The 25378-nt window shown below is 36.7% G+C and overlaps 1 protein-coding gene across 2 annotated transcripts in view; it reads right to left on the bottom strand.

Annotated features, from left to right (window-relative positions):
* Nucleotides 1–25378, bottom strand: part of Hif1a (hypoxia inducible factor 1 subunit alpha) — a 42812-nt gene continuing 17434 nt past the window's right edge. Inside the window, exons 2-15 of one of the 2 annotated variants that reach the window (XM_029540711.1) lie at nucleotides 21956–22149; nucleotides 20473–20618; nucleotides 20306–20390; nucleotides 17706–17818; nucleotides 16205–16407; nucleotides 11666–11772; nucleotides 10210–10357; nucleotides 7061–7281; nucleotides 6139–6422; nucleotides 5150–5272; nucleotides 4609–5042; nucleotides 2768–2876; nucleotides 1859–1985; nucleotides 1–1351 (exon numbers count right to left, since the gene is read on the bottom strand). In XM_029540711.1, coding sequence (XP_029396571.1) covers nucleotides 1200–1351; nucleotides 1859–1985; nucleotides 2768–2876; nucleotides 4609–5042; nucleotides 5150–5272; nucleotides 6139–6422; nucleotides 7061–7281; nucleotides 10210–10357; nucleotides 11666–11772; nucleotides 16205–16407; nucleotides 17706–17818; nucleotides 20306–20390; nucleotides 20473–20618; nucleotides 21956–22149 — 2446 coding nt within the window. In that variant the 3' untranslated portion in view covers nucleotides 1–1199. The remainder of the gene's footprint in view (nucleotides 1352–1858; nucleotides 1986–2767; nucleotides 2877–4608; nucleotides 5043–5149; nucleotides 5273–6138; nucleotides 6423–7060; nucleotides 7282–10209; nucleotides 10358–11665; nucleotides 11773–16204; nucleotides 16408–17705; nucleotides 17819–20305; nucleotides 20391–20472; nucleotides 20619–21955; nucleotides 22150–25378) is intronic. The other variant, XM_021201357.2, reaches the window with a different exon arrangement.

Here is a 25378-nt window from a genome sequence, read left to right as displayed (position 1 = left end):
CCTGGTCCACAGAAGATGTTTATTTGATATAACAAAACAGTACAGTTAGTGTTAGACCCAACCACAAAGAGCAAGGGAATGAAAAATTTATACAATGTACATAGAAAAAACAAGATGTTTATTATGACAACTCTATATTCCTAAAATAATGCTTCTAAAATTACTCAATTATTGAAATCTATATGAAAAAAGGATGTTAATAGCGACAAAGTGCATAAAACCAAACATCATATTTTCAACAAATCAACATACTAGGCAATTTTACTAACAATGCATGATTTTTTGTTTACAGTATGCTCAAAATGTCTTCATACCAACAGGGTGGGCAGAACATTTACGTTTAATAATCAATTACACAATATTAGCATAAGCTTCCACAACTACATAGGGACTGTTTTCTTTTGAGTTGGTAAAGTAAAGAAACACCAGATAACTTCTCTGTATTGAGAATTTTATCCAAATAAATGCCACATACCTTCCAGATATAAGCATATTTCTTTATATCATGTAAATGGCTTTACCCATATAAAGGAACCATACAGTTTAAGAATCATTATAAGATCAAAAGCTTCATGATCCAGGCTTAACAATTCCATAGGCCCAAAAAAAAAAAAATTTCTTAAAAACTAGTTTTATAAATGCAGAATATATTGCATGAGTAACTGCTGGTTTTTTAAAGAAAATATATTGTGCAATTATGGCTACCATGTACTGCTGACAAAACATTCTTTTCATGTAAAACATGAAAAAAAATGAGTAAAAAATTTTCAACTGCCTATGATCATGATAAGGATTTACTGCCTTCTTAAAAAATTATATTGGCATTTCATTAAAAATAATTCAATAAGGGACAAACTCCCTCACCAAAAATAAATAAATAAAAAGGTGCATTTTAAATGACACTACAGCAATGCAATGGTGAAATGCTGAGGAGCTGTGAATGTGCTGTGATCTGGCATTAAAAGAACATATTAAAAAGAGCATTAATGAAAATTAAGTAGAAAGGGGATGAAAACTAAACTATCTGAGTTTGTGCAGTATTGTAGCCAGGCTTCTAAAATTAGATATAGAAAATATAAATAGACTGCTGAGCCACCAGTGTCCAAAAATAACCAACAGAAACAAAAAACCCAACAAACAACAACAACAACAACTGAACAAAAACATTAACAATCAAAAGGAATGAGATTAGGAAACGCTCAGTTAACTTGATCCAAAGCTCTGAGTAATTCTTCACCCTGCAGTAGGTTTTTGCTGCCTTGTATCGGGGCATTAACTTCACAATCATAACTGGTCAGCTGTGGTAATCCACTCTCATCCATTGACTGCCCCAGCAGTCTGCATGCTAAATCTGAAAAACAAGGAGATGCCTATCATTAAATCGATTAAACACTTATTATGCAATAGGTACTGGGTAAAATAAAATTTCTAGAAGGGTTTTTAGTCCCCTGGGCAAACCCCAAGCTACGTAAACAAGTAAGTGTAATCAAGTTTATGTCTGCTGTCAGAATGTTTACACAGTGTGCTCTGAAATGCCTAATCCCTGAATGCAGGCAGCAGACAAAATGCACCGAACATTCCCTTTCCTTTATTTCTCTTTGAGACAGGGTTTCACTATGTATTTGTAGTCCTGTTCATCTGGATTTCATTTTGTAGACCAGGCTGGCCTCAAACTCAGAGATCAACCTGCCTCTGGCTCCCAAGTGCTGGGACTAAAGGCATGAGCCACCATTGTCTAGTCACTTTTTAATTGTTCTAAGGAACCAAAAATCACTGTCACTTGGAGAAAAACTCGAAAATTTTTTTTTATATTCAAACTTTTCCTTGTGTTAGCTAAGAGCAGAAAGAATACACTAACCGGAGGGTATTAAAATAATTGTCTTTTGCTCCGTTCCATTCTGTTCACTAGATATGAATCCTTTCACTCGTTTCCAAGAAAGTGACATAGTAGGTGCACGGTCACCTGGTTGCTGCAATAATGTTCCCTAAAAAGAATCAAGTTAATATTTAGTATATTACATTTTTTTACAATAAAAAACTTTGCAAAAAAAAAAAAACTTTGCAATCAGTATATATTTAATAGCAACCAAAAAGCCAGTTTCTTAAACAATCCTCTAATTTTTTTTCTCTTAAATAATCTTTCATTTATTCTTATAATAGCAATGACAAAGGTATTTCTTACCCATTAACATTCCTATCCATAAAACATATTAAGACACTGTTAATGTGTTTTATAATACTTTCCACTCACTCTGCTCTGGTAATAGGCTAGCCTCAACTATCTCTAAAACACAGTGCTTCTTTTAAAAACATTTTAGATTTATTGGTAATAGGCTAGCCTCAACTATCTCTAAAACACAGTGCTTCTTTTAAAAATATTTTAGATTTATTTTTATGTGTATGGATAATTTTGCCTGCATGTATGCCAGCAGAGGTCAGAAGAACATATTAGACTTGTCGGAACTGGCATTACAGAGGGCTGTGATCCACATTTTGGGTACTGGGATTTGAACCTAAATTCTTCAGAAGAGCTCTCCAGCCCCAGTGCTTCTATAAGAAGGAAAAATAACTTACATAGAAAAGAATGAGCAGAGGGGTACTGAGGGTATTTCCTCTACATTTATCTGTCATGTTTGGTTTGTAACACCAGAATTTATTCATTAAATTTAAGTTAAAAAAAAAAAAAGCCCAATGATAGCTTTGAAAGTACAACTTTATTTTTAGTATTTATTTGGAATACTAAATACAATGCACCACTTATACTTACAATTCCTGCTGCTTGAAAAAGGGAGCCATCATGTTCCATTTTTCGCTTCCTCTGAGCATTCTGCAAAGCTATTGTCTTTGGGTTTAATTCTTCCTCAGGAACAGTATTTCTGGAAAAGAAAAATAAAATAAAATAAAACCACTGTTGTTCAGTGGACTTATATTTTGGGAACTACTGAAATACAAGATGATTAATTTCTGTATAGTATTTTCAATTTATAAATGTTTCAGCTGGACACAGAACTACACACCTATAATCCCTGTTTGAATCCAGCCTGACTACATTTTAATTTTAAAGCTAGCTTTGACTACATAGTGAGATCGTGCCTCAAAAACAGGAACAACAACCAAACAAGATTTATATTCATTTTAACCTCACTTTAACACTCAGGGATGATACGACAGGTACTTTGTAACCACTTTATAAATGAGAATTGATGGCAGTTAGGTAGTTTGTTCTAAGTCCCAATGTTAATTGATTTTAGCTATGGAAATACAAGCCCAGCCTTCACATTCTTGTATCCTCAATGACCTTTGTACTCTGCTACTTTGACCTCAGTACTGATCTTATGTCTGAGCTGCTATATCTGAAATTAATAGTATGTATCAAGGAACCACTTTATGAAGCCATTAAGTTTGTTGTTTGTTTTAGGTTTTCAATAGAAAGCCAAGTAAATGGCTAAGTCATATTCATATATGATTAACTCTCTATGAATGTGGGCTTTATATTTTAAAACACTTACAAGCCATGCAGTGTATAGACAAGCTGGTTTAAAATTTTTATACAAGCATGTTATGTTAATGAAATATGTCAGTTTATCATGTAAGTATCACCTCTGGTTGTACATCTATTTATTTTGTGTTGTGCACACCACTACACCGAGTCTTGGTTTTAAGCTTGTAATTCTCCTGACTCAGCTGCCTGAGAGCCAAGACTAAAGGAATGTATTACTATATCCAACTGAAAATACTAAATTCATCTAAAGCCCCACACCTTTTTTTTTTGGCTCAAGAAAAAGGCAGGCCTGTCCTAGTGCTTCAGGTGATATAGGGAACATGGCTCCTCCCTGCAGTCCTTCCTTCTGCTATCAGCCACAGCTTGCTCTGTCTAGACATAATACAAGAGGAGTCATTTTTCTTCGACTCACTAATTAGTGAAAAGGATTTTCTTTGCTGTAAAACATGTCAAATACCATTACATATTATATACAGAAATTCTAAACATTTGCTCAAAGCATTGCTTCATTCTATTGAAACAATACTGTAAGTCATGTTAGGACTCTTGGTAGATCTAATAAGAGCTTATTTTCTTTATAATAATAACATAAACTATGTAATGAAGAATAATAGAAAGTTTAAGACTTCTTGCAATTATACACAAGATTTCAGAAAGAAGGCCTGCAAATATCCATATTTACCAATGAGAACTCAAGATCACCAGCTGCAATCTGGGATGAAAAAGAACCATGTAGCTGAAGGGTTAGCTTACAAAAGCCCCAGGTTAGAAGGATCTAAGCAGGGAAGACAGCTATTTCCCTTTCTGAACAGCAGCATGAAGAGATTCCTGGCATTTATAGAACTTACTGGCTGCACTTTACTTTTAGAGATGATGGAAGACATCTCTGACCTTCTATATTTAGACAGTTGATAGGATTGTTTGAGAGAGAAGTTAGAATGTAATTTAGAAACTGGCTTTTGAGTGTCTGTCTTAATTCAGACAGTGTATGAAATGAACTTTATGATGTTCTTTAAAGCGTATGTCAGAAAGTTGGCTCTATGTTTAGAAATCATTTAACATCGCATATATACTAGAACATGCAGAATTATGTTCCATATAAATACCTTTGATTCAAAGTGACAGACTGGTTAAGGCTCCTTGGATGAGCTTTGTCTGTCTGTTCTATGACTCTCTTTCCTGCTCTGTCTGGTGAGGCTGTCCGACTGTGAGTGCCACTGTATGCTGATGCCTTAGCAGTGGTCGTTTCTTGAGGTACTTGGGTAGAAGATGGAGATGCAATCAGTATTTTAATGTCTTCTATATTGTCCTTCATCACTGTTTTGGATTCATCGGTGGTGGCAGTGGCGACAGTTGTGGTGGCAGCGGCAGTGATGGTAGGTTTCTGTAACTGGGTCTGCTGGAAACCCGTAACTGTGCTCATACTCGGAGGGCTTGGAGAATTGCTCTCTAATGGTGACAACTGATCAAAGGAACGTAACTGGAAATCATCATCCATTGGGATATAGGGAGCCAGCATCTCCAAGTCTAAATCTGTGTCCTTTCAAACAATAAATACAGAGGTTTTATAATGACCAGTCTTGTAAAAAGGAAAGCAAGTTAAACCCAGTCACTTAAAGTATAAAACAAGCAAGGTAACAAGCATACCTGAGTTGAAAATGGATTCTTTGCCTCTGTGTCTTCAGCAAACAGTTTTTCCACCAGCTCCAACTTGAATACATTGACCATATCGCTATCCACATCAAAGCAATAGTCACTGGGACTGTTAGGCTGTGAAAAGTTAGGAGTGTTTACTTTTCCTTAAAGTTTTATCTAACTAAAAATTACAATGAAAAGATTTGTTTAGTTGATGTGGTGGTGCACACCTCTAACCCCAGCACTCAGAAGCACAGGCAGAGGAATCTCTGTAAATTTGAGGCTAGCCTGGTCTGCAAAGTGAATGCCAGGCCAAAAAGGGTGACATAGCAAAACCCTGTCTCAAAAATAAAATAATACTAAAATAAGACCAGCCACAAATGTTGTCTACCCTCACCCCAGATTTTTTTATTCTACATAATAACATTCACCAAACAATTCAGATCTCACAATGGTACATAACCATCCAATTAATTAGATATTTTCACCATAATCTTAAAGTGCCTATTCTACTGGATATTTTAGAGGATACTCTATTGTGCTAGGAGTTATAGGCAAGAATTTCAATAATGAATATGGTAGCTGGTAGACTGAGCATAAAACTTTACTTTTCTTCACTGTTCACTACATTTACTTTATTGAATCAGTGATAAAATAAATCACACACTTCTGTGCTGGGCAAAGCATCAGAGAAAAGAATACATTCTCAACCTTGGTTTTGAGATTTTATTCTGTTTAACTTACACGTGGCAACTTTAATCCATAACAGTTTAATGGAGAATCAATACTTATTTGTGTTTCACTAACTTAAATTAAGATCTAAGCTGTTCTGCTCCCAAATACAGTCTTAATAGTAGAAAGTTTGGAAATGGAATTGTTTTGTATTTGGAAACAGCTGTTTATGACACTGTCTGCCCTGGTCCAACCTAGATATGATGAGTTTTGAGTTCTATCAATTTCAGGCATTTATTCCTGACCTTTTCTTGGATCATGGTACCAACCTCAGGTGAACTTTGTCTAGTGCTTCCATCAGAAGGACTTGCAGGCTGATCTTGAATCTGGGGCATGGTAAAATTAAGTTCCAGTGACTCTGGACTTGATTCTAATTTTAATGCAACCTCTTGATTCAGTGCAGGATCAGCACTACTTCGAAGTGGCTTTGGAGTTTCAGAGGCAGGTAAAGGAGACATTGCCAGATTTATATTTAATTTTTCATTAGAAGAAGGGAACATTACATCATTATATAATGGAACATCTTCAAGTTGTTGATCTTCAGTTTCTGTGTCTGCAGAGGAAAGCAGCTGTCAATCTAGAGAACATCAGGTTTTTAACATTCATAGATTTTGCTTTTTAGAAGAGCTGTGATTCAATCAGTTTCTTTACTTGAAAGTTTATAGATATCATACAATGACCATTAAGTAAGTATAAGTTATCTTTTTATAGTCCACCACTGATAGGAGTAAGACATGTACCTGCAACCTTTTTATAAATAGCTTAATTTGAAGTAACAGTTTTCATTTTCATGTTTGCTTTTATGGTATAGTTGCTTTGTACAATGCCTTTAGCATTTATCCAACTACATGTACTGCAATTTAACTCTACTGAATGGTGCAGTGAGGTGGCTGAGAGGAAATTAAGATGGCATCAAGAAATACCTTCAGGATACTCTGAGCTACAATTCCCAAAAGAACATAAAAATAAAAGCAGGAAGGCTGTGGTATTTCAGAAACAAATATTAGACACAATACTTTTAAGGAGACTATTAGAAACAAAACATGTAAGCATGTGAACGAATAACATGTAAGCATCATGTGAACGGATAACATGTAAGCATCATGTGAACGGATAAGCCAAGAGTTGAGGCTGCTGAGGATGGAGCAACTAGCGGGGACTGAGCGGCGGACGGAGTAACTAAGCACTGACCATCGCTTCCAAAATCCAGAGAGATGATGGTGTCCCCAGCAGCTGGAGCCAGCAGTGTGAGAGCATCAGGCTCCTTCTTAAGCTTATCAAAAAGGCAGCTTGTATCCTCTGATTCAACTTTGGTGAACAGCTGAGTCATCTTCATATCTGAAGATTCAACTGGCTTGAGCACAGATTCTGTTTGTTGAAGGGAGAAAATCAAGTCGTGCTGAATAATACCACTGTCAAAAAAGGAGAGATTAGTATTTATAAAAGAGCACTAGAACCAATGACAGTAGGGGGGCTGTGGAATGACCTTATCTCTTAAAATATGATTTATATAGTAAAAGCATTTTAACACCCCTGAGATGAATAATCTTTCATGTATACTTGCAACATTTCTTTTTTTCTTCCAGTGCTGAGGATTGAGCCCTAGGCAAGTGTTGTACTATTGAGAAATATTTATTGTTCTAAAATACCAATATCAAGATAAAAATGTAAACAAAATTTACTAATTAAACTATTCAACTTATTTAAACTGAAACAGTATTGAGAAGAGAGGCAGTGACAAGAACATGTGCAGTTAAAGTGCATGACGGACATAAGCAGGAAGGACTTCTGTGCTGATGCTACAGTGAAATAGGCACAAAATAACTGTTCAGCATTAATACGTAAGGCATGGTCTATGGGTAATCTTAGATACAATAATGGCCACAGTCTTTATGAGGGGTAACATTTTCTTGGTGGCAATAATATAGTGATATCATTCACAGGATAGAGAAGAAGAAAGAAAAATGATGAAAAACCACTCAGCTTCATGTCTGGCATCAAGGTACTCCAGTTAACATATTACATGTTCGATAAATGAAATGAGCTAAGAGTACAAAGACAAAAGCATAAACACTTGTCTTCAAGTAGTTTAGAATTCAGTGTGAAATAGATAAGCAAACAATTTCAATATACTATGATCACTGCTAAAATAAAGAAAGGATGTTTCACAGAAAGGCTAATAAACAAAACTTGGGATCAAGTAACAATCATGAGGGAGACAAGAAAAATAGTTTTACATATAGGCAAAACTCACAAAAGAACTCTTTGGCATTAAGATGATTTTTTGCAATTAGAAGTGGTAAGACATTAAGTTTGATCCTAGCACTAAAAATATCCCCCTGAGAAATGCAAATCAAAACAACCCTGAGATTCTACCTCACACCAGTCAGAATGGCTAAGATTAAAAATTCAGGTGAGAGCAGATGCTGGCAAGGTGGTGGAGAAAGAGGAACACTCCTCCATTGCTGGTGGGATTGCAAGCTTGTACAACCACTCTGGAAATCAGTCTGGCGGTTCCTCAGCAAATTGGACATAGTACTACCGGAGGACCCAGCAATACCTCTTCTGGGCATATACCCAGAAGATGTTCCAACTGGTAATAAGGACACATGCTCCACTATGTTCATAGCGGCCTTATTTATAATAGCCAGAAGCTGGAAAGAACCCAGATGTCCCTCAATAGAGGAATGGATACAGAAACTGTGGTACATTTATTTACACAATGGAGTTCTACTCAGCTATTAAAAACAATGAATTTATGAAATTCTTAGGCAAATGGATGTATCTGGAGGATATCATCCTTAGTGAGGTAACCCAATCACAAAAGAAGTCACTAGATATGCACTCACTGATAAGCGGATATTAGCCCAGAAACTTAGAATACCCAAGATACATTTTGCAAAACACAAGAAAACCAAGAAGGATGACCATCGTGTGGATACTTCATTCCTCCTTAGAATAAAGAACAAAATACCCATGAAAGGATATAGGTACAAAGACAAAATTTAGAGCTAAGATGAAAGGATGGACTATCCAGAGACTAGCCCATCCGGGAATCCATCCCATCATCAGCCACCAAACCCAGATACTAATGCACATGCCAGCAAGATTCTGCTGAAGGGACCCTGATATAGTGGCCTCTTGTGAGGCTATGCCAGTGCCTGGCAAACACAGAAGTGGATGCTCACGTCAGCTATTGGATGGAACACAGGGTCCCCAATGGAGGAGCTAGAGAAAGTACCCAAGGAGCTGAAGGGGGCTACAACCCTGTAGGTGCAACAAAAATATGAACTAACCAGTACCCCCTGAGCTTGTGTCTCTAGTTGCATATGTAGCAGAAGATGGCCTAATCGGCCATCATTGGGAAGAGAGGCCCCTTGGTCTTGNAAACTTTATATGACCCAGCACAGGGGAATGCCAGGGCCAAGTAGTGGGAGTGGGTGGGTAGAAGAGCAGGGGCGGGGCAGGGTATAGGGAACTTTCAGGATAGCATTTGAAATGTAAATAAAGAAAATAATAATAATAAAAAAATGAAAAAAAATTCCCCTGAAAAAACAACAACAAAAACTAGAAGTTTTAAGAACCCCCAAAAATGGCCAGAGTGGGGTAACCTGGGTTTGGTGGCATCTATGAAAGTTGTGCTGGAGACTTCTGGGCAGCCCTGCAATCCCACACAGTAGGTAAGCTGTGAATTCAAGGCTGGACTGGTCTACAGGGAGTTCCAGGCCAGCAAAGCCTACCCAGTGAGGCACGGTAAAGAGTATGGAACATAAGAAAATGAGCTAACCACTGTGGAGAGCTCTGCCTGGTAAGCAGATTAGAATGTTTTGGTAATGAAGAGGAACTGAACTGAAATAACTTAGAGTTCATAAACATAAAGTACCAGGTCATATTACACAGCCTGTCACAAGGCGGTCATTTAAACTTCATTAGAATCTTTTTGGCCTCAAGAAACTGAACTAGGAAAATTGATCCACAGACTGATAAATGAATGATATTATTTTGTGGAATCAATGGCACAGTTGGCTTGAGAAGGTGGGTTGGGGTATAAATCAGGGTATAAATAATCCAGTAGAAAAAGAAAGGTAAAAACAAAACTCAGTTTTTACTTATTTTTCTTTTCAAGACAGGGTTTCTCTGTGTAGCTCTGGCGATCTTGAAACTTATTCTTTTGGCCAAGTTGGTTTTGAACTCATGGAGATCTACCTGCCTCTGCCTCCCAAGTGCTGTGATTAAAGGTGTGCGCTATCCCTACTAGGTAATTTTATCTCTTAATAAAGGCACAGTAAATCCAAAGAATTACCACTTTTCCTCATAACAGTGTCTCTTCCCAAGCTTACCTTACAACATAATTCACACACACAATGCACTGTGGCTGAGAGTTCTTCGTATTATATATGACAGTTGCTTGAGTTTCAACCCAGACATATCCACCTCTTTTGGCAAGCATCCTGTACTGTCCTGTGGTGACTTGTCCTTTAGTAAACACTAGGGATAAGAAAGCACCACAAAGAAAATGTAACTGAATTTTCAATCAAATAAGAGTCAAATGTAGATTGTTACATTTTGGTTTTTTGTTTGTTTGTTTGTTTGTTTAAAGACAGGGTCTTTCTGTGTAGCCCTGGCTGTTTTGAACTCCCTATGTAGACCAGGCTAGCCTCAAACTCAGAGACCTACCTGCCTCTGTCTTTGGAGTGCTGGGGGTGTCAGGGTAGGTAGGGGTAATGGTAATGTGCTACCATGCCTGGCTGGATCACTGTTTTGCTTTTAAAAAGGAATGATATTTAAATAATCTTTTATTATTTAAAATAGTTGTGACAGTTTAAGCTGCTAGTGAAGCCCAAACCCACCTAAAAACAAACCCAAAGTAAACCTCCTATCTTACTGTAAAAGAAGCCATTCCTTCAGTGAGGTATGGTCACACTGTCAGACTAGAGACTAAGCACAGGACACATTCAAGAAAATGATACAAGCAAACCACTCTACAGAACCTTGACTTAAGTGGATGTCATACTGTAGCCTTCCAGCAGTTCATGAAGTCTAAATCAGTTACTGATTGAGGAAAATGCCATAAATCAGTCAAGAGGATGCTATTGTGAGTACCCATGCTCTGACTATAATTTGGGCAAGTCATACGAATATAGTGATATTCAATACCCTCAAATCATATTTGGAAGTCATTTTTAGGTCCAGATTAAACAAGCAAGTGAGAAACTATGAACTTTAACTTACTTTAGGATCTCAGACTTCATCATATGTCAAGAGTGTCAGATATTACATGTGTATAATACTCATCCCATTCACTGAGTCATGGAACAAATGCTCTGACTACCTTCTATTGACCAACCACTGATTTCACGACATATGTGTATGGATATAATCTACAATATTTGACTTTTATTTATTTCTGTATTTAAAATTCTAGGGAAGTTTTATGTATTATTAAGTGAACAGCTGTAACATAACAGTAATTTCATGATCAAGATGTCTTATGAAGAGTCTGGAGACTGACTGGGTGGCAATTTTAACTAGAAAGTTAGAGATACAAGAGTTGAGACTGCAGGGGTTAAGCAGTGAGACTATCTCCTTGAGTTCTTTATTTATTTTATGTATGTGAGTACACTCTAGCTGTCTTCAGACATACCAGAAGAGGGCATCATATCTCCACTGTGGATGGTTGTGAGCCACCATGTGGTTGCTGAGATTTGACCTCAGGACCTCTGGAAGAACAGTCAGTGCTCTTAACCAGTGAGCCATCTCTCGAGCTCCCTCCTTGAGTTCTTCTATTGTACTTACTATCATGGTGAGTTTTGGTCAGATGATCAGAATCCAAAGCATGATAATATTCATAAATTGAGCGGCCCAAAAGTTCTTCTGGCTCATAACCCATCAACTCAGTAATTCTGTTACAAAACAAAATAACATTATTTCTCACTTAATAAGTTTAAAATTCACCCTTAACAATTCTATACTTAGTATAATAGCCAACCTTTCTGTGTCATTTAGATTCATCCTTGATATTTGACTCTTATCCTTTTACTAAAAATATTGACCTATCTTAAAAAAAAAAACATTTTATTATACATACTGTTGCTATCAAAGCAAAATATTATTAAATATTGATAATGCTAAATGAAATGACAAAAGTTGCAAAGACAGTCACAATTAGCTTATAATACAGTTTAATTCGCTAGCAGTATTTTTCATAGAGCCAAACTGTTTACCTTACAATTTTTAGACCCATTGGCAAGGCCTCACTTTAAAAGCTCCCTAGGAGCCAAGGACATTCATATTAAATGGAAAGTAAAGGAATAGCCATTGCCATGTGTCAGAGGATAAGTCTTTTTATGAGAATTAATTTCAGATGAAAGAACGGCATCTAATCAAGTATGGGCTGGAATCTAATTCCAGTAGCCTGTCTGGTCCCTGGCAGTTCCTCTAGGGAAGGCACTCAAGCTGAATCTGCATGAGCCTGCAGGAAGCCATGAAGACACACTGTATGAGGAAGGCAAGGCTGTACTCAATACACTACGCCAACTGCAAATGTTCTCCTTTAAAGCCTTTCTGGGCACAAATATGAAGCAAGGGTGAGACTGCTAGGCTTAGATTACAACGGACTTTTTTTCTTTTTTAAACTGAGGTGCTGGTAAAAGATACTATAACTTTTATCCAAAATACAAGCAAAAAAGAAAACACCTAATCACAGAATAGGCATAAGCAAGGTATGCTCATACAGTATGTTAAATAATATAGTTTGTTTTGTCCCAGTTTAAGATCTGCCATTTACTCTAAAACCAACAAAACATTTTTTAAAACATAAACTAGAACTTCTTCACAAAGGAACATACCAAAACACATCAACACTAGATGGCAGCACTACAAATGAAAATAAACTGCTTTAAAAAATTTTTGTTTTCCCCTCTATTCAAGAATGGTAATAGGAGCAGAATCTAGGGACTCAAAAATACTAAAGAAAATCCCTCCCTACACCCTCCCCTTGTGCTGGTAGTGAGTGATGGATCCTAGGGTCTTCTGCATGCTAGACTTTCTGGTTCAATTTTTTTTCTTTTTTCTAGGAACTTTTTGCATCCATAACCCCTCAGAATGAAGATACGGAAAAAACTGCCCAATTATGAAAATCACATTTCTAATATCTAGGGCCACCAAAATGGGCCAGCAGGTAAAGGCACCTGCTGCCAAACCTGACTAGTACAGGCAAGTGGAGGGAAAGAATTCAGGAGATGCTGGCAAGAGGATCAGATAAATGAAGATTATGTATACTGAGACTCAGGACATTTTGACTCAACCACATATCAATCAGTGTTTCTCAATTTGAGGAATGTTGACTATTAAAGGACACTGAGAAATCAAGATAGAAATACCAGTTTCCTGGCAGACTGATTTCATGTATGTTGGGGGAAGCAAGAGGAAACAGACTAAAGTTTAGAGAACTACATAGAAATTAAGTACTGAAAGAGGGTAAGAGACCCAGAAAATGAGTTGTTTCCATGCTAAGTATTGACCTCCAGGCCTTGCACACTCTGTGAGCACTGTACCAGTCACTCCTCTAATTCTTACAAAGGTTGTTCTTATTAGATTAGAAAACTTGTGTTCTAAAGCAACTACATAGTATGACATTTGTCCACATCTCACATTTTACATCTTAAGGGGAAGAATCATCATTTCTATGAACACAGCAAATACTCAAATATATGTGCCAAATGATTACTATACCTTACATTACTAAGTACAATAAATAGCTATTTGCGGATAGTCTCGATATTAGAAGTTTAGACGTCACTGTTTTCTTTGCTTTGTGTGAATGCATGTGTGTGGGTACATGTGTTCACTTCATGTCATACCATGAAGGTAGAGGTCAGAGAACAGTGTGTAGGAGTTGGATCTCTTCTTCAACCACACAGGTCCCAGAGACTGAACTCATGTTTGGAAGCAGGTGCTTTCACCTGCTGGTCCTTGGTGGACCAGGATGTTAGAAATATGATGTAAGATTTTCTTAAAATTGAGCAATTTCCCTACAATATTGAAAATGACTCTGTTGGGTTATATAGATGCAAGAAGTTCCTAAAAAAAAAAAAAAAAACCAAACAAACAAACAGAAAACAAGAGTCTCCTGGTGTGAGTTATCTTTAAGCTTTTAACTGATGACATGATCACTGAGTGAATTTTCTGGTAGAACCAAAGGGAATTCCACTACCTTTCTTATTTTGACTCCTTTGCTTTCCTTTCTCTCCAGCCTGCCCTAGTCTCTGCTACAGAAGTTTAAACATAGATGGGCCTTTCATTTCCACACCTTTACTTACTGGCAATAAACACCATAATAAAGTTCTTCGTTTTTCTCCCTTCCTTGTATTACGGTTGACACCAGTGATAAGTATACTGGACCTAAAACAAACTTCTAAAGGTCTCACAACAGATTTTTGAGGTCTGACCCTTATAGGTAAAAAAGTACCAGAACTCCAAGCCAGAAAGAAATCCAATACTGTGTGATTTTAGTCAGTGCTCTGTCAAATACTTCTTTGTCTAAAGCATGAGGAATTATCTAAATGCTAAGAACTTAAAATTGGTCTTTCCATAAAATCATTATGTTAAGCACCTCAAGTAGGAGGTAAGAAAGTGATGTACTTGCTGGTTATAGTGGCGCATGCCTGCAATGCCAGCTGCTGGTATAGAGACAGGTGGATCTCTGTGAGCTGGAGGCCACCTTGGTCTACAGGGTAAGTTTCAGAACACCCAGGGCTGTGTAGACTCTGTCTTGAAAAACCAAAAACTAACCAAATAAACAAACAGGAACATGATACTGTAAAAGGACTGATGTGCTCATCATTATCTAGGTGCCAGTGTCAGAATTTCAGTTGGCTACAGAACATCTGCCTCTAATAACAGGCTATACTGCTTGCAGCAAAAAAGGACCAGCAAGACAGCAGCAGAATAAACACTGACAGAAGCATGTGCAAGGGATGTTGCCTAAGAAGATGCTCTTAGGCATCCTCTTACAGTGTGTCCAAAGGCACAGACATTCAAAAAGAACATGGAACTCTTTGTAATGAATGGTTGGGACCATATCCAGATTGGTGATTCTCCCAACTCCTGATTAATTTGGTGAACTGAGAAGACTGTAAATACCTTTCCTTGACATTTTAATACATTTAGATTTAACTGTACAAGTCTGTTTTACTTTCAGCTTTTAAAATATATACCTATTTTAACTTTTATTTATTTGAGACAGACAGGCAGGCATTCATATGTAGTTTAGGTCAGCTTTGTCTCATCTTCCCAAGTGTTAAGATCACAGACATACAACACCACACCCAGAATGTACAGCTTCTTCCCACTTACAGTACTACAAGAAGCAACTGATGTATTTCTAACAAGAGAAGGGCACAATCTGACCCTCGCCTTGGGACGCCCCCTTTGGATACAGTGGATGTACAAGTAAAGAGGCACTGTTGGTAGAAATGCAGCTTAAGAGTTTTCAGGTCAAAGGGAATGAAATAAAGAATTTAATGACAGGAGCACAAGGTAGATAGAACGATGGGAGAGACAGTGCATTTATAATATTTACTACAAACTACTACTAAGTGTAGTTTGTGGTAAAGTTACAGCCGGTTTCAACAATGCTGTGTCAGCAACATTAGGTATCATAAGCGGTGCAGTAACTTGGGCTGTCTGGGGGTAACAGAGTAGTTTAGTCAGGAATATTTATTTCACTATTAAGAAAACAGTGTAGGCAGAAACATCAAGTTGGCAATTACACAAGAGTAGTAACAGATTTGGGAAATGGTGACAGGAAGCAAGGGTGGGGTTGATGGTGCTCAAGAACATGTAGGTTACAGACCAAAATTTTGTTGCCTACTCTACATAAACTGTTTATCTTTAAAAGTTATTTTCTGAATTTAAGCAAAATTCCCTCAAACAAAAGAACTTCATGATTTTTGTGTTCACTGCTTGCAGTACCACAGCAAGAAGTCAGTGCCTTTTGCATGTAGGACAAGTGATCCATCTCTGACTTAACATCCCTAGCCCTTTAAAATGTTGTGAGACAGCTGACTTGGAAACTACCTTCCTCCTGTCTCAGTATCCTCATAGCTAAGATTACAGGAGTATGCCACTAGATGTGGTCAAGAATTTCATCTTAATAGATTCTGTCTAATAGCTAAGTACAGTATTTATAGTATAAAGGCTAATCTTACATTTTTGGGTTCCAGGATGCATCTTCATATTTAGCTTCATGAACATATCAATTAAGTTACTATAGTGATATGAAAAGGTTACAAAAAAAATCTAAATTTTAAAAATATAAAATAGTTAATTTACCTTTCGTCACAGTAAGAAAATTTCATATCAAGGCTGTGTCGACTGAGAAATGTCTTGCTGTCTAAAGGAATTTCAATATTTGATGGATGAGGAATGGGTTCACAAATCAGCACCAAGCACGTCATGGGTGGTTTCTTGTACCCACACTGAGGTTGGTTACTGTTGGTATCATAGACATGAATATGGCCCGTGCAGTGAAGCACCTGAATATGAGTAAGAAAATAAACAGTTACCTTTTTAAAATAGAAAGAGGTGAGGGGAGCTGGAAAGATGGCATAGCAGTTAAGACATTATGAGATAATGAGCTATTCTTTAATTAAATAAATATATCAAACAAACGCATTGTGAGGGTAGGATGCTAGAGATGAGACAGTGGTTAAGCTTACTAACTGCTTTTCCAGAGGACCTAGATCTGATCCCTAGCACTCACAAGGCGGCTTACAACCATTTGTAACCTTATTTCCAGAGGATCTGACACCATCTTCTCATTTCACCAGGCATGCATGCACTGATATACATGGAGGCAAAACATTCATGCACATAAAATAAAAACTAGGGATCACTTATAAGCCAGAATATGGATCTAACGCCTTCTTTTGGCCTCTGTAAACACATGGTATGCTTACATGCATCCAACTAAAATGCTAAAACACACACGCACGTGCACGCACACACAAAATGAAAAATATTTCAGTCTTTTTTTTTTTTTAAAAAAGAGATCTTGTATTAAGTCTAGGCTATCTTTCCTTCTTCATTAATCTGGTCATTATAGTTGATTTTGCTCTGGTGACTACAGTTCAACACTGAACAAAAAAAGGAAACTGAGATAGAAAATTATACTTGTATTAGGATTTAAATACTAGTTGGCAAAGCCAACTGATAAGTTAACTTAGTATAGAAATATTGTATTTCCAATATTTTATGTTTGTTTCTCAAACTGTCAAATTATTATACTGTTTTTATGGAGATTACATATACTGAATATAAATGCAAATATGCAAAAGGGAATAATTATACTTTTCCCTTATAACTCTATTTTGAAATTTATTTTTATTTTATGTGTGTAAGTGTTCTATCTGCATGTATGTGTATGCACTGTGTGTGTACCTGTTGCCTGAAGAGGTCAGAAGAGGATACTGGATTTCCTGGAACTAGAGTTACAAATGACAGTGAGCTGACACATGGGTGCTGAGCACCAAAGCCAGGTGCTTGGCAAGCAAGTGCTCTTAGTTACTAAGCACTTTCCCCATTCCCCTCATAGCTCTAAGCAAAACTCTTTTGTTTGTTTTATTTTCTGAGGTAAGGCTTGCTGTGTTCCCCTGGCTGGCCTGGAACTTGCTGTATAGACAAGGCTGGCTTCAAATTCATAGCAGCTGATCTTCTGCTTCCCAAGGGCTAGGGTTAGCTGACTTTCAGCACTCCTGGTGAAAGCTCTTGATACTAGCATGTATGTGTATAGGTTTATTTATCTATAAATCAAGTGCACACTCAGCTTGCGTACCTTCCACGTTGCTGACTTGATGTTCATTGTCCTCCCCCGACTTGTTAGGGTACACTTCATTCTGAGAAAAAAGCTCCGCTGTGTGTTTTGTTCTTTCCCTTTTCTCACTGGGCCTAATGAAAGCAAGAAACCAAGTTTTAAGTCCCAGTTAAACATAGACATTCGTTACAATGATAGCATCAAAGTGAGGATCTCAGCATTAACACAATGATGATCTGCTCCCTCTTCACCTCCTCCAGCATATCAGTAGGTCTGACAGCTCCATCCAGGGAGGGTGTTTGTAAGACGGCAGTGATTCCCTGAACTGTGGGAGGAGAGTCCATACTTCACATGATTAATTATTCATCTGTGCTGGTAAGTTTGGTCCAAGTAAAGAAAATAAGAAAATGGTGTAAGTGTACCTTATAAATGTGCTGTCAGTATATAAGTATGTCCCCTTCAAAAGAGCTTGAGTAAATACTTCATGTCTTTTACCAACTGTGATAACTCAAATTTGAATAAGCAGCAATGTGTTTATAGAACTTTAAAAATGCCAACTTACCTTTTCTAAGTAAATAGCATCTGAGTATGAAAGCCAGACAGAATGTTCTATCAGAAGTTACAGAAATCAGCCATGATGGTACATATCAATACTCTCAGCATAGGAAGGCTGAAGAAGGAGGATGGAGAATTCTTGGCCAACCTGAGCTACATATGAGACCTTGTTTACGATTTAAAGTTGTAGAAATAGGGACTGGGAATGTAGCTCAATGGACGCTCCCTTAGTACATACACATGTAGGCCTAGCTTTGATGCCCAGAACCACAAAAAGAAAAAGCCACAGAAATAAAGCAGAGGAAAATCAATTCATGTCTAATTTAATCTTAATGCCAAACCTCATAACTAAAAAATTAGATTACATTTAGATGACTCTGAAACAACATCTTGATTTCTTATTTTTATTGCTTAGTCTGGTTCAAAACAAATGTTTTACTTATTTGAAATGCTTAGAGAAGGTGGACTAGATAGATATAGAACTTCTTTTTTGAGGCAATGACATTTTCTAAAATGGCTGAGTGTAATGGTACATGCCTTTAATCCCAGCATTTGGGAGGCAGAGGTAGATGGCCCTCTATGAGTTCAAGAACAACTTGTTCTACTTGGAGTCCTAAGCCAGCCAGGGCTACACAGTGAAACCCTGTCTCAGAACAAACAAGCACACAATAAAACAAAATAATTTTAAAAAATAAAATTAGAGGTACGATGGTGGTTGGGCCATGTCTATGAAGATACTAAAAAAACATGGACATTTATCAAATGGGTAGTACGTTTTAAGATCTATAAAATGGAAGTATTAGGAAACAAACAAACAAATACAAAATATCCATTATTTAGGACCAAGTGTATATACTGAGAGTGATGCAGAGATCAATAATTAGATGCAATGCTATTAAGCATGTAATACATAATACAGTAGGGTCAATAGTAATACAATGCAAAGTAGTCAAGACTTTCAAAGAACTGCTTTCAAAGAACAGAGAATAGATCCCGACAGAGGGAATTAAGAAAAAGAGACCAGTATACTCTGTTTATAAATTAGTGTTAAAAATAAATAAATAACTAGCCGGGCGTGGTGGNGCACGCCTTTAATCCCAGCACTTGGGAGGCAGAGACAGGTGTATTTCTGAGTTCGAGGCCAGCCTGGTCTACAGACTGAGTTCCAGGACAGCCAGGGCTCTACAGAGAAACCCTGTCTCGAAAAACAAAAAAAAAAAAAAAACCAAACAAACAAAAAAAAACTGTTAAGTCTCTGTAATTCAACGAGTACTTCACAGAACTCTCTTACAACTTTTTTTTAAAAAATTTACTTTTATTTTATGTGCATTGGTATTTTGCTTGCATGTTCTTGGGAGTGTGTCAGATCTTAGAGTGACAGACAATTGTGAGCTGCCATGAGGATGTGGATTTGAAGTGGGGTCCCTCCTCCCGGAGAACAGTCAGTGCCCCTAACCATTGAGCAATCTCTCCAGCCCCTCTCTTACTTCTCTTTTTGAGACAGGGTCTCACTCTGTAGCCTTGCCTGGTTTGAAACTAGTTATATAAACCAGGCTGGCCTGATTAAAGGTGTGTACAACCACATGTGGTCCAACACAACAACTACAGTCTCAAGTTATTGAAAACATCCTTAGAAGTTAAAGCATCTTTGTGTTCTTAAAATCTTGGCCACCCTCCAATCCTGCTTCTTTGGGACATTAAAAAAGCCTGAACCCAAACTGTCACTGTATATTCAGTAATCATCTAACATCTTATTACCTGTCATTTATAACTTCTTGCCTTAATACTGCATTTTTCTTGGTCTTTTAATTACCTTTCCTTTTTTTCTACTCATGTATGTAATTACTTATTAATTCATGTAACTACCTATTAATTCAATGAGTTTTTAAAACTTGTGAGTTTTCTAAAATGCAGAATAACAGTTTTAACAAAGAACAGTATTAACATTAAATGTGAAATAACATTCTCTCTTAAATCAGTACATTACCAAAAAAATAAAATTAGAAACAATATCTGACTGAAAAATCACCTGTCATATTAAATCAAATAATAGACTTTCTTCTCACCATTTCTGTGTGTAAGCATTTCTCTCATTTCCTCATGGTCACATGGATGAGTAAAATCAAACACACTGTGTCCAGTTAGTTCAAACTGCAAACACATTAAAAAAATTAGATCTATATCATATAACCATAAAGTACCCATTAGTGCTCTTCATATATGGGGACTTTACCTGAGTTAACCCCATGTATTTGTTCACGTTATCAGAAATGTAAATCATGTCACCGTCATCTGTTAGCACCATTACAAAGCCATCCAGGGCTTTCAGATAAAAGCAGTTCATCTGTGCTTTCATTTCATCTTCAATGTCTAGATCACCTGCAAGGACACATGTGAAAAGAAACAAAATAAGGCTTTACCTCAGATACTTTTAAATATCTATAGTATATATATTTATTTCTGAATATTTTCCTGTTGTTTTATATAATTGTTTAAAATAAACAAATTTGCAAACAAGCAAATCACCAAGGGCGTAAAAAAGGATGATATTTTTAAAAGATAGGTTATGCCTTTATACCCAGTCCTAGGGAGGAAGAAGCAGATGGGTCTCTGTGAGTTCAAGGCAGTCTAGTTTACACAGCAAGATACAGATCAGCCAGGATTACATGGTGAGACTCTACTGGGGGTAGGGAGAAGAGGAGGGGGAGAAGAAGAGGAGAGGGAGAAGAGGAGAGGGAGAAGAAGAGGAGAGGGAGAGGGAAGGAGAGAGAGAGAGAGGGAAGGAGAGAGAGAGAGAGAGAGAGAGAGAGAGAGAGAGAGAGAGAGAGAGAGAGAGAGACAGAGGTACAGGTAGACAGGAGGAAACGAATAGATGGAATGAAGCTTTAAAAGCTAGTAAAAAATTGCTGTTACATGGAAGAATTGAGAACTCTTCAGAATGAAACAATGACAACTTTACTGGGTCATAATATGTATTCACTGATCATGCTAATGTACCAGGGGCTATAAAGTTAATGAATTTTTATTTTGTGTTTAAAAAAATAAAGGGTAAACCAAAACAACTTACAGTACAAAAAGGATTATTCCTACAACTAAGAAAAGCAAAGCTTGATAAAAGGAGTAAAGAATACTGAAAGACATAATTAGGTACTTTAAAAAAAGTATTAAGTTGGGGCAGTGCTGGAGAGATGGCTAAGCAGTTAAGAGCACTAGCTGATCTCTTCGAGGACCTGAATTCAATTCCAAGCACTGAAAACTGTAACTTCAGTTCCAAAAAAAATCCTTTTCTGGCTTCTGCAAGTATTAGGCATGCAAGTATTGAAGGCAAAACACCCATACACATGCAATAATAACTTAATTCATGTTTTTAAAAGAGTGGCATCATGGGTCTAGAGAGATAGCTACACATTTAAGAATGCTTGCTGCACAAACAACAGGACTACATTTTGGACACCAGCACCCACATCAGGTGGCTCATAAATACCTGTAACTCTAGCTTCAAAGGATCTGATACCCTCTTCTGGCCTCCATAGGCCCCTGCATAAGAGCATATTAATTATGTGCACACAGGTGCATGGACACACACACACACACACACACACACACACACACACACACACACCACTCTCTTAAAGTATTGTAGTCTTCTGCTAAAAGAACTTCTAGATATTCTTAATTTCTAATTTTCAGGTCTATTATGTTTTTGTAGAACTCACCAGCATCCAGAAGTTTTCTCACACGTAAATAACTGATGGTAAGCCTCATAACGGAAGCTTTATCAAGATGTGAGCTCACATTGTGGGGAAGTGGCAACTGATGAGCAAGCTCATAAAAAACTTCAGACTCTTTGCTTCGCCGAGATCTTGCTGCATCTCTAGACTTTTCTTTTCGACGTTCAGAACTCATCCTACTTAACAAAAAAAAGAGACAAGAACGTACATGTTAGTTTGTCTTAACTCAAATAAAATTAATTTTGCATTTTCCTGTTTACTGTATAAGGATTAGAAAAAACCATGTAAAATTATTATATAGGACTTGTATGGAACATGAACAAAGTTTTATATAAGATAGCTTTTATATACAAATTTTAGATCACTGAAAACATAATAAATTCTTTTAAAATGTCCAAGCTTTTATTTAACATTTCCAAAGCAGATGTTTTCACCCCCAAATTTACAGTACCTTATGTATCTAATGTCTTACAATCATTCCAAAGTATCTCAGTACAGAAAAACCCTAAATAAATTGGAAGAAACTAAAGTATATAATAATTTGAGAATAGGTAATACATTTATGGGCAGGTTAAGACACTAATAGCTATACATGATTTGATTAGTTTCTTTTGACACCAATACCTTCCCCACCTACTCTCTTACCATGGGCTTTACCTTAGCAGCTGTAACAAGCTACTACTTTCAGTTGCTTACTTCCTTAGACACTGGTTATCTAGTACTGAAATAATGGATACCAAATAATGTAGGAATGTGTTAAAAATGAAGGTGAGTTAGAGTGCTGATCTGTAGGTGGGCTAGTAAAGGTAAGAAAAGTATCTATAGAATGATACATGCACACTGAGAATTCTTTCCAAAACAGTCAGATTTGTTTAAGCTATATCAAGGAAAGTTGTCCTCCTTTGCTGACCCTCCTGCATAGAAGGCTAAACCCAGCTGTTCTTAGCTGCTTCTCTAAGCCTGCCATTATCAATATTACTTCTCTCATAACAACCCATAAATATATAAACAGTGCCCTCATTTGATGAAAATAAGCTGGGGTTCCATAGATTAAAAACAGCAATTGTATGACAAGTAGGATAGGAACACCAGTGTTTAAGTCTTTCCTTTTCTACAGTCTGCTCTATTAATGGAGAATGCTGCCTCTATTTTACTCCTCCATTCCAATCTTACTAGGTTAGGTATTTGCTAAATGTTGAAAACAGCTCTTAGAATTTATTAAACATTTAACAATATAACAGGGACTTTTTTCACTCAGTTCTTCTTATATTTTATAAACAAAGCACACAATTATCTCTTCTTTAAGTCTCCTTCCTTTCAATGTAAGACTGAAAGCTATAAGCATAGAAACAACTTTCTTAGGTAACTGACAGCCTCTTATACAGTTTTCAAAGTTTAATAAAGAATGCATACATTTGTTAGATTCTAAACTGTGATACAAAAATTTCAACTCATTTATTGGGTATGTCCAATTTTTTGACACTGGGACACAGCACTGTCATCAACTGTGCAATTGAGTTACAAAAATGTTTCAACAAACATGTTTTATGTAAGCTTACAATTATTTGTGTTAGCCACATTTGTACATATTGTGGGGCACATGTGGTCTGTAGGTCACTGGCTGGATACACCTGATTATAGAGCAATTTCACTCAAGAACCTTAAGATTTTAAGTAGGGCTATTAAGAAACTTGTCACAAACAGGGGGTTAGGTCTGATATACTGTATACAAGTATAAAATTTAAAAAAATCACTTGTAGCTACTTATATAAATGAATCTGTATATTCTTAATATTCTACAATAAAAAATATTGAGGCCATATGAGAGTGCCTTAATGTCAACAGTTTGAAAAATTTTAATTACATTAAAACTGCTTTGTTTTCCTCACTATTTTCAATTTGAACTTTGTAATGAAATAGTTTTGAAACTCATTTCATTTATATAATACTCTGGAAGGGAGGTAAAGAGAGATAGCAGAGATCCGCTGGGTTTCAATGGACACTAACAAATTCTGTTCACATACATATACACATTTTGACAGGGTTTTACTGTATATCTCTGGCTGGCTCGGAACTTGCTATGTAGTCTAGCCGTGCTTTGAACTCACAGAGCTCCATCTGACTGTTCCCAAAGTCTGGGGTTAAAAACATGAACTGTCACATCAGGCACATTTTTCTTTTAAATTTTTGTGCCGTGGTAGCTGTGGGAAGCAGCACACTATTTGAATGATTGGCAATCAGTCTTAATTTTAAATCATGCTAGGTGTAAGCAAGTTGAAACACCTAGAACTTAATAAATCTAAACTACTGAAAAAACAAGCCACTCAAATGAAACACCTGATGGAAAATTTTTGAAAAGAGTTTCAAGGGTTTTAGAACCTAGACTGCCTACTTGTCTACTTGTAGGACGACTGTGTCATCTACCACAGTACTGCAGGACTCACAGGGAATTATTTTTGTCAGACCCAGATGTCTAGATTCCAGCGATGGATCCTGTACTACCTCTTACTTTAGATTGCATCAGGAGCTGTACAGACTTGCAGCATGCAAAGTATTGTATTTCTGCAAATTACCAATTCCTTCTATGTTGTCTTTTGATACAGATCAAGTGAAATTCTGCTTTTTCTATGTCTATTTGAGGTGGTATTTCAGCCAAATATACAAAGTTCTGTCTTTTGAATAATTTGCTTACCAATTTCTACAACTCTTCTAGATAAAACAGAAACTAGTAAAATAGCTAAATCTTTTAGCATTGTGGTTTTTGTTTAAAAATTTTTCAGGCACTAGACTTAAAACTAAAAATATTTAAAATGAGGGTATAGGTTACTCTTAGACAGGTATTTTATATTTGTTATTAAAAATACTTTTATTGGGGCTGGGGAGATTGCTCAGTGGTTAAGAGCACTGACTGCTCTTCCAGAGTTCAATTCCCACTAACCATTTGGTGGTTCACAACCATCTTTAATGGGATCTGATGTTCTGTTTTTGTGTATCTGAGAGTGACAGTGTACTCACATATAAGATAAATAAATAAATCTTTGAAAAAAAGAGTACTTTTATTATTAATAGGCTCTTTTCATCTGTTAATAAGACTAGAATATCTCAACCTAATACCATTTAATAAGAGAAAAACCACAAACTGGAAAAGCCAGAAGAAATTGATATTTTAATATAGGTACAAATTGTAGTTTTGGGACTATAATCTAAAGTACCTCCTAAAGTCTAATTGATAAACTTAAAAATGAACTTTTAGCTGGGGATGACGGTGCATACCTTTAATTACACACTCTCAAGGCAGGCAGGTGGATCTCTGGGAGTTTGAGGTCAGCCAAGGGTTCACAGTGAGACCCTGTCTCACATACAAAGAGGACTCCTGACTGAGCTTATCCTCCTCCTCCTCCTCCTCCT

The sequence above is a fragment of the Mus pahari genome, chromosome 7 (genome assembly GCF_900095145.1).
Source record: "Mus pahari chromosome 7, PAHARI_EIJ_v1.1, whole genome shotgun sequence".
Classification (NCBI taxonomy): Eukaryota; Metazoa; Chordata; class Mammalia; order Rodentia; family Muridae; genus Mus; species Mus pahari.
The sequence above is the reverse complement of the archived record's forward strand: the minus strand, read 5'-3'. Positions and strand labels throughout refer to the sequence as shown.